Source organism: Pectinophora gossypiella, chromosome 6, assembly GCF_024362695.1.
Source record: "Pectinophora gossypiella chromosome 6, ilPecGoss1.1, whole genome shotgun sequence".
Lineage (NCBI taxonomy): Eukaryota > Metazoa > Arthropoda > Insecta > Lepidoptera > Gelechiidae > Pectinophora > Pectinophora gossypiella.
In genome coordinates this window covers 9,567,830-9,577,847 of record NC_065409.1, presented here as the reverse complement: position 1 = coordinate 9,577,847, position 10,018 = coordinate 9,567,830, and the positions used below count along the sequence as shown (strand labels likewise).

The 10,018-nt window shown below is 35.2% G+C and overlaps 1 protein-coding gene across 3 annotated transcripts; it reads left to right on the top strand.

The window, feature by feature from the left end:
* Positions 1–485: 485 nt before the first annotated feature.
* LOC126367710 (dnaJ homolog subfamily B member 6) lies at positions 486–10,016 on the top strand. Of its 3 annotated transcripts, none has more exons than XM_050011377.1 (7): positions 486–938; positions 5,159–5,252; positions 5,490–5,599; positions 5,739–5,876; positions 7,202–7,384; positions 7,746–8,010; positions 8,586–10,016. In XM_050011377.1, the coding sequence occupies exons 2-7, from the start codon at positions 5,188–5,190 to the stop codon at positions 8,683–8,685; spliced, it is 861 nt and encodes a 286-aa protein (XP_049867334.1). In that variant the 5' UTR covers positions 486–938; positions 5,159–5,187; the 3' UTR covers positions 8,686–10,016. The 3 variants fall into 3 exon arrangements, with proteins under 3 accessions (XP_049867334.1, XP_049867336.1, XP_049867335.1); XM_050011378.1 differs by lacking the exon at positions 486–938 and adding an exon at positions 2,821–2,970; XM_050011379.1 differs by lacking the exon at positions 5,739–5,876 and having other exon boundaries at positions 489–938.
* The last annotated feature ends 2 nt before the right edge of the window (positions 10,017–10,018 follow it).

The following is a 10,018-nucleotide window of genomic DNA, read 5'->3' as shown; positions in this document are numbered from 1 at the left end:
TGTACGGACCTGCCAGATGTCAGGGTTAGACCATTGGACAAGTCACAGGTAACCTGCGGCCAATATATTGGGTTAGGTACTCTTACCTTATGGTGAGTTTTCTTTCTCCTTGCCGGATTACAGGCATTACCTACAGCACAATAATCGGGTTTTTCTGCTACCTTCAGGATGCAATGTGTTATCCGGCTGAGGCAAGCAAGACAGGGTAATGTTATTAAGTGCTATAGCATTTTGAAAAGACATAATATCAGCGTTTACGATTAACGTTTGATAATTATATGATGTTATAACCAACTGAATAGATTGTGGAACGTGACAAAGGTCCGAATCAGATCGCCTGTTCAGTTGTCGTGTCTAGCAGCATCATATATCTATCTCCGGCCGTTACGACTTGCCATGTCCGATTCATAGCTCTCTGCCCCTCTGCTAGATTCCTCCCGCCCGCGCGTCGGCGCGCTCTTCCATGTGTCGCCCCCTAGCGGCCTGTTTTGTCAAAACGCGTTACTATGTCAGTCGATGGAAAACGCGCATTCGGAACGTTTGATAAAGGTGCGGTTACCAAAACGTTGCCACTACCTACGCTTTGTTTTATCGTGGCCCCACACATTCTAGATTCGAACGCATGTTTTATTGATTTTACGTGCGAGAATCTTCCACTTGCTGACGGGATCGTTAAACAATGGAGTGATTTGGTCCAGTGTTATTATTAAGAAAGGTAAAGATCGAACACAAGTGTCATTGAACAAGATCAGTCATCCGTTTCGTGCATGTGTATTGAACATACTTAACGTGATAGTGGCATCTCTGTGATACTCAAAAAGGACTTGTTGTGATCATAAGGGTGAAATTTGTAGACCGTCAGTGAAGTGGAAAGACATCGTTTTGGTTTCGTGGTTGGCACCTACTTTATTCACCGGAAGAGCCAATGTTATTTTAAGGTTCGTATCCTACCTATTGCATTATAGGAATTGGGTTGTGGGAAAAAGTAAACGGTAGGTCTTTTTTTTATTACGAAACAGGTGTTTTGTAGGCAATGTAGTTGCATGTAAGCAATATGTCGTGTCATATTAGCATTTCAATGTGTAGTCATACTACCGAGTATGTGTGTAGGTGTAAGCAAGATACCTACTTACAGACCGATAACTAGGATTTGTATAGGCAGATAATACAATTTGATTGCAAGACTCATAGCCAAACAACAAAATATAGGTACGCACATCTTACGTACGTAAATCATAATAAAATGATAGGTATTATGAGTATTTTACAATTTGCCTTATAAACCATGTTATTAAACTTATAGAATTTAAGGGGATAAACAATGCTATTCTTTATGAAACGAGTCGAATGATAGTGACCTTCGAAATCTTCTGTTCACTTTTTGTACCTTTTAGGAGACTATGTATATTATACCTACGATACTAATCTACATAATTAAATAAGTGTTAATATATTACACTACTTATATTACATTGCTGCAAAACTTAAATATACATACCTACCTAATATTAGAATAATGATTGCACACTTCGATCATTTACACATTACTTATGAAACCGAGCCCAATTTCTAAACTGATAGGTAGGTACCTAGGTACATTAGATTTAAATCTTCAGTCAAGTGGTGTTAAAGACAATAGAAGAATAGAAAAACGTCAGATGTAGCTAGGTACCTGCTTAATTACTGAAAATTACGGTCTCAAAACATAAAATAACATTCTTACCTTCCGAATCCAATCAAATTTAATATTTGTAGCACATTTCACAAAACTAAAAGCTATTCATATTTTTGGCTAAATACCTACCTACCTATGCGGATTATGTAGGAATTAAGCAAAAATCTAAATCTGATATACCATACAACTTTTAATTTAAGACATGATTTTCGTAAGGGTTTTCTAAGCCAACTGAAGTTACTGGGTTTTTTCGGCGGGAAACGGGAACGGGACAGTTGCTTTCTTCATTGAGTAATCTAAATAATTAATACGAAGTGGTGTTTTGTGGTTAATGATCGCATTAAGTTAGTCGGAAGACATTCGCGAGTGTTATTATATTGGAGTATTCAATAAACAAAGTGTATCTGCCTATTTTCGCTTCGTGCTGGGAAGCCGCTTCATAACTCAAAAGTTTATGCGGACTTTTGAGTTAATTCGTTTGGGGTTCGGAGTAGGAGTCTACTCCGAGGGTGGGGGCTTAGGTTTCATCATCATCACCTTTCATCATTTCATTAATCATCAAGAAAAAAAATACGTCAGACATGGCTGTATGGGCATAGTTCCCTTTGCCTTACCCTTCGGGGAAAACCAAAACAAAAAAAAAAAAAAAAATGAAGTTACTGGTATTTATTTATTTTTATAAAATCGCAAAAAAGAAAGTTGAATTCCGGAAATAAAAACTACTCTTTCGTTCGTTTCGAAATATATATATTATATTTTTTTTTATTTAGTAGATTTTGCAAAATGTTGCTATTTAAAATGAAATAATAAAAAAAGTCAGTCAGTTTTCAATTACAAGTTAATATTTTTGAAATATTGATTAAGTAAATGTACCTACTTTTAGATGAAATGGGATAAAATTTAAGTTTTCAAAGTATGTCTTTACTTGGTTGCTTGCAAGAGTTTCTTTATTTTTGACTAGTGTTCTGGTAAATTAAACTTTCAAAATAAATAGTATTTTTTTTTCCTTGGGTGTCTAATAACTTTATAGAATAAGTTTCGGAACCATTCAGTCATTCATTCGTTTTTCCGTCACAATATGTCAAATTCAAATGTCAAGCAAGAATTCTCTTATCTGTCTGTCACACAATGAAAACAGAAAAAGTAAAAAGCAAAATGGTGTTTGTTATTTTGACAGTGTCCACACAGTTTGCGTCTCTTGCACCGGAGGCCATAAAAACTAACAAAATTTAATTTATAAGATCCAGAACTGCTGTTTATAATTTCGCTACATCTTGAAAGACACAACATTCAACGTACGTACATTTTACAATCCTTTGTGGGTCTTCTACCCTTCTTACCACATGGAGCTGCCATGCCCTGATTCAATAGTTTTGTTTGTAGCGTTCGAACCAGCATTATCAGGCATTGTATGTTTTACTTCCCTAGAATTTACTATAAAAACCTTTAATTATACCCTTTCTGCCCGTTTTTACCATGGTAAATCTACCATGGGTAAATTTCTTGGGGACAGGTGTAATTTCAATACAGGGAAAAATATTTTTGAAGACTATGCCATTCTGGATAATGGCTACACACAGTGTATGTTAGGTAATAATCCCATTGTTATGTTAACTTCTGATGTCTGTTGATTACCCATCCCCTTCTTTTTCAGCGGATAATAAAATGACAGGTATTACTTAAAATAAAATTAGATGGTGTGTACAGGAATCAGCACTATTGTATAATTAGAATTAATTACAGTCTACCTTAGTAGTAGAGTAAAATAACATGAGAGGCTTTTGAATGTGGTATTCCTTACAAAAGTAATTTAGGGTTAGATTTCAGTGAAGTCTACAACATGAAGTAGTGTAGTTTAATACCTATAGAGATTTTTCTTCTCCTAAGTTTGTGGTCACAAATATATGTATAATATAAACATAACCCTCATGCAAATTTTTGCTGGCTTTGTATATACCATTGGGTTTATATTTATATGGCCATTATATGTCCGACGACTTGGTAAAAAAATAAAACCTAGAATAGGTAGAATGGTTATGAGCTTGCTACATATAGCATAACATAAACTGCGCATATATACGTCCCACTGCCGGGCACAGGCCTCCCCTCAATCAACTGGAGGGGGTATGGAGCATACTCCACCATGCTGCTCCATTGCAGGTTGGTGGAGGTGTTTTTACGGCTAATAGCCGGGACCAACGGCTTAACGTGCCCTCCGAAGCACGGAATCATCTTACTTTTTCGGAAAATCAGGTGATTCAAACCTGAAAAGTCCTTACCAAACAAAGGATAGTCTCACAAAATGATTTCGACAATGTCCCCATCGGGAATCGAACCCGGACCTCCAGATCGTGAGCATAATGCTCTAACCACTAGACCACGGAGGCTGTCAACTACATATACTATGTCTGCTACATATATTAGTTACAAATTTCATAATAATTATGTTACATTACTTTTATACTGAAATTGTTACATTTTTTACTGAAACTATTTCTGAATATTTTTTCAGTGTACGAATAATAATCATTAAATTCAAAGTACATTAGAAAATGATACTTTGTTATATTAGAGGGAGTGACCTAACTCATTTAATTGTAGTTCCAAATTCAAGAAAAAGGATTTTTAGATATCCTCTCCTACCAAGATGAACAAAGACTGTACAAGCTTATAGATATTAGCTGGACTCATTTTCAGTAACAAAATTGATATACAATATAATATTCACATTTTATTGCACACAACACAAAACTACAGTAAAACATATAGATTTTACTAAAGGCAATTTTTTCCAGGTACTTAACTCAATTTTTTTTATTTTTTATTAATAGTTACACTTTGAATAATCACTTTTTATATAAATATTTCAGTTTCAATCTGTATAGCTGAAGAATAGTAACTGTAAGAAAGAAACCTCATACTGGCCCTATACATTCTTGAAATATGTTATAATATAATTCCTGTCTGACATAGGACTCCAGATGGTTATTCCCAAGCATTCCTGTCTTTAGTAGGTGTCTTTTTTTTCAAAGATGCTGTTTAACTACTACTACTGTACATTGCACCCCTTAAACGATTTGCTGACCTATTGACAACAAAGCTAGCTTGTTTTTGTTCCAAGTGTTATCAAACTTTTTACATACATACGTAAACTCACGCCTATTTTCCACCGGGGTAAGCAGAGACTATGGAATTCCATTTGATCCTGACACACTTCTCTTGCTTCCTCCACATTCATCAATCAGTTCAGAGTAGTTCGTATTATCGTTTTCAAAGGACATCTCGAATTTGGTCATCAAACTTTTTGATAATAGGATATACCAGGGCTTGAAAATGATTAAGGTATACAAGCGGTTAAGGTTATACTACCTTTTTACAGAGCAATAAGAAATCGGTACCATAATTTCATACCAGTATCATATTCAATATTAATGGCTTTTTGTGTCATCTTCAATTGCTAATATGTTATATTCATTGTTTCAGATCTTCTTGCCCCTTGAGGGTGGCCAGCGATGGTGGACTACTACAGGGTATTAGGCGTTAGTCGGACCGCGTCCGAAACAGAAATTAAAAAAGCGTAAGTATCTTTTTTATAAATACAGTTTCCATAGTCTTACACTTTCAACCAGTTCCGTTAAAAATGGGTAAATTAAAATTGAAACAAATGGTTGACTTACCCTTGAAAAGTATTTCTATGTTACCTATTTGCTAATTTATCCCAAGTATAATAATACATAAAGTAGCCCACACACATCCCTCTGCTAGGCATCTTTTTTGGGTGTAATTTTAATCTTTAATTTTGTTACATTTACAGATATAGAAAATTAGCTCTAAAATGGCATCCTGACAAGAATCCTGATAATGCAGATGAAGCCAACAGAAAGTTCAAAGAAATCTCTGAAGCTTATGAGGTCCTTTCAGATGGTATGTATAAAATTAAATAACTACTTATGTATAATATTTTTAAACACTTCTTGTTCTTCTTGTTTTTATAAAATAGTCTTCCAGCTTCCATGTGTGGAGTTACAGAAGAAAAGTATAATGTTATTTTGTTGTTGGGTAGAAACCAAGCGGAAAGTATATGACGCACGGGGCTCCAGTCATCACAGTCACAGATATCAAAGCAAGAATGGAGTCAATGGGCACCGACACTTTAGCTTCAAGGGGTTTTTTGGAGAGACGCCATTCCACCGCTTTTTTGGTAGTTGTCCAATTCCTGTAGGACAGATTTAAAATCGAGAATATTATCATAAGATTTTAACATCTAAATTAATTATTAATGCCACCAATAATACATACATAATTTAATTTACGTGAAGAAATATAACAATATTTAACTTTCTTATGAAAATATTCAAGGGATATTTGTATTAATCGTATTACACTAACAATATGAGTTTTGTGTGGAAGTTTAATAAGATTTACAAAGTGACAAGTTGAGTGCTTTAGTTATTTCGTTGAGAGTTCTAATAGGAAATGAATATCTATGTGACGTTGCCGGCGGGTGACGTAATTACATCTTGGCTGGCGGCACGCGGAGTGTAGGCTATCTTGGTATAATAACTACGTACTTACCTATACGTATTATAAGTATTATGCATCATCAATTTGATAATTTCTGACTCAACGATCTGGCGAGTGACAACGGAAAGTTCAACATAAACAGTTACTTGGTTTTTCAAACTATAGAAGATGAATCACTTTAAAGGCCCGTGTGTGGATATTTAAAATATCGCGTTGATGTAATGCTTCACGGCATACTACGTTCCTAAACGTAACGTCCTGTTATTCTTTTGAATATGTGTCTAATATTCAAAACCACAATTATATTTTACTATAATTTACCTATGTTCTATTCACCAACTAGGTACCTTATTGCTCACTTACTCAGCCTCATTAAATAAAGTATAAATCACTAACTATTTTTCCAAATATTGAGGATTAGAAAGAAAAAACGTAAAAAAGTTTCAAGTAGCACTTATTTTAAAAAAAGGGTAATTAAAGATAGATACGCGTATTTACAGATTTCTTAACATTACCTATCTGATAATAATAATGAATTAATAAATGAAAGAGGCATTTAATTTGCGGTATGAGTAGTGTTAAGTAAGCTTATTAATTATGTAACAATTTGCTTGAAAACTTAGATAAACGGCTTTCGCTTGTACTAATTTTTCCATGAGTAAAATTCCGTAAGCGAATTTCCACGAATAGTATTTACAGTTGATACGTTTTGAATGGATTCACCTCAATGTTACCTGACGATAGGTCCTTTGTATTTTGATCAGCATGGTGTGATTTGTTTCAAAAATGACTATGTTGTAATTTTTAAAAATGTTTTTAACAATCTCATTTTTTGTTTTCGACCACCCTTGAACATGATATCACTCAATCAGTGACACCAAACATAAACGATAAAAAATGCTTTAAACAAGTTTGGGGTGCTGAGGAGTGGCATGTGACCACGTGTGAATTAAGTGTAAAATATTATTCAGACGTTGTAAAATGTTGTTTGTTTGAATACAGAGAGAAAGCGGCGGGTGTATGACCAGTATGGCAAGGAGGGACTAAACAGCGGCCGAGGTCGAAGGTCCGCCGCCGACGAAGACTATGACTTCGGCTACACTAGTTTCCCGTTCACATTCCGAGATCCCGAAGAAGTCTTCAGAGAATTCTTCGGCGGCTCCGCTTTCGGAGATCTCTTTGCTAGTGAGCTTATATTATTAATCCGTTATCTGTATTGCAGTGGACAAGACCTCAAGTCTAGTAAAGTCCTAAGTTGGATAATGCTGAACTGTGTAGTGACAGATTAGCAACACATCGCCTTAGCGGCTGCATAACCATGTGCATCGTCGCTTGCTGTATGTGCTAATACGTTTCGGCCATAACGCGTCCATTGTGTTAACTACACGGAGTAATATTGCTTTTCTACGTTTATTATTACACTGTACCAAATGTCAAAATCAGAAGAGCATCATTCCACATGCTGAACGCAATTTTTTTCATTTTCGGGGTATTTTTTTTTATTATTTTTATATTATATTCTAATGAACAACTTTGTAATCGACAGAAATCAACGGCCACGGCCACCACAGACACGGCCACGGGCACGGGCGGCGCCATTACGACCCGAGCACGTCGCTCGCCTCGTCGCTGTTCCCCCATCCGTTCTACATGGACGACATATTCGCGCACGCGGCGGCCGCGTCCAACGGCAACACGTTTACCTCCTTCTCGACTTTCAACAGTTCCCTGGCTGGCCCCGGCAGCGCCAATATGAAAAGCACCACCACCACCACGCGTATTGTCAACGGCAAAAAGATCACAACTAAAAAGTTATTATACCAAACTTATTCTAAGCTATTTCACAGCAGCTTTAAGCTGCTGTTTTGTGCAGCTTTTATTGTAATGTTATGCAGTTCCATTGGATAGTTACCTATAATTAAAGCATTTGTCTATCCCATGTGGAATCTAAGAAATAACATTTGTAAATCTAGAGCTGCGAAGTCTCTGAATACATAAATAAAAAAAAACTTGTTCAAAAAGTGACTAATATAACCCAAGACCAAATATTGCGTCTTCGCTCAGGTATTTTGAATGCTTCCGCCAATTTTTGGATCTAACAAAACATTCTATGGTCTAACAAACGTAACAGGATTAGAATGACAGCAGGACCAATATATAGTAAATCGCGTGGTGCGAAAGAGACGACAGACATATCTGTTTCGCATTAACGGTATACAGCTTAGTATAAAAGAGACAAAAGATATGTCCTTTTAATCAAGTTACGTTTTTCGGACCTTATGTTAAATTAGAAATTGTTCACCGTATAGAAAACTTCGCATCATATTGCGTATATTGTATTCCCACGCAAACAGTTTCCTAATAGTGGTTGTTTATTTATTTCCAGGGTCACAGAGAATGGTCGCGAGACGGTGATGTCTTACGAAAACGGGGTCCTCAAATCAAAGACTGTCAATGGCGTACCTCAATCTTTAACATACAGTTAAATTTTTAATAACAATAACCAAATTTGATCCAAATGTCAACTATGTACTCAGCTTTACGAGTTACAAGTTTCGACTTATAATTTTAGGTTCGCTTAATTTAACTTGTATGTAGATCCAAACACATTGTAAATTGATAGTGATGACAATATCTGAAATATACTTTAAATTTAGTTTTCATAGGTTATTTGCTTCTTACCGTTATTTTAACTTTCATTAATTTTGGGAGGAGTTAGTGGGTTATTTCAATCTCGCTTGTCTCGCCTGTGGATTTTGTGTTCTGCCAGCCATCGCACGCGTTATGATCTCCAACCTGCCCAACGCGACGCCAATTGTGTTGGTGTTCCAGTAACAAATGCTCCTACTCCTACATGTTCAGTGCGATGACGGGCACATTATATTTTGCTGCCAAGTTAGATAGTTAATATAGTCATATAATCACATTTACTTTTAGTCATGAGTTTATAATTGGAACAATTACAGCATACGATCTAATGATCTAATTATTTTTCTAATACCTATAAGGTTATTCCTATGCTACTAAAACATCAAACTTTTAAGGGTAGACAATTTTAATGACGGCATTTTAATTTTCTAATTCTAGTATGAATGCTAAGACTTCGGCATTGATTCGTTATGAGTAATATGAGCTTTAATGTTCGACAGATAATAAGGTAACTATTTTTGTAAGGTTGACGACATATGCAACCAATCGATCTTTTTAGGCATTATTTTTTATTTTAGTTTGTGGTAAATTAAATATTTTGTTAACAAACTTTGCAGATTTAGCTTCCGCGATGCCAATGTATGTTTTTTTTGCTGTATTATTACTTTTAAGACGGAAATGATGATCATTTATTGAAAGTATTTATTTTTAAATTATGCAAAATTCGACCTAACTATCCAGAGTAATGATTTACTTTGTATACACCTCGAAAGGGTAGAACTGAATAATATTTTTCATCTGTTATTATTTTTAACAATTTTGTTTTCAGTCGAATTTTGCAGATTGAATAGCAAAGTTTGATCACGCATTAAATTAGTGAAATCCGTAGTTATTTATAAACTTTGTGTACCTACAATTAATACCTGCCGCTACAATGATCTTGTACTTAACAAAATGACAATTTTGAGAACTCTTTTAGGAACGAGAGTTTAAAAGTTAAACTGAGTAACATAATGGCTGCTTGTCGTAGAGCAGTAGTGTCAACGCGATTAAATTGCGTGGAAAACTACAATCTAGCACACTAATGTAAATAATGGTTTGCCTAAAAGATCTCGTTTCTTATTAAATTGTACTGCAAAAGGAATGATTAAATAAAATTTAATTGTAACT

What these genes read in the sequence shown, in the direction of transcription:
- LOC126367710 (XM_050011377.1), top strand. Translation starts at nt 5,188, where the DNA reads ATGGTGGACTACTACAGGGTATTAGGCGTTAGTCGGACCGCGTCCGAA. An exon ending in GAAACAGAAATTAAAAAAGC is followed by an intron (nt 5,253 to 5,489) that starts GTAAGTATCTTT and finishes TTACATTTACAG; the next exon opens with ATATAGAAAATTAGCTCTAA. An exon ending in TTATGAGGTCCTTTCAGATG is followed by an intron (nt 5,600 to 5,738) that starts GTATGTATAAAA and finishes GTTGTTGGGTAG; the next exon opens with AAACCAAGCGGAAAGTATAT.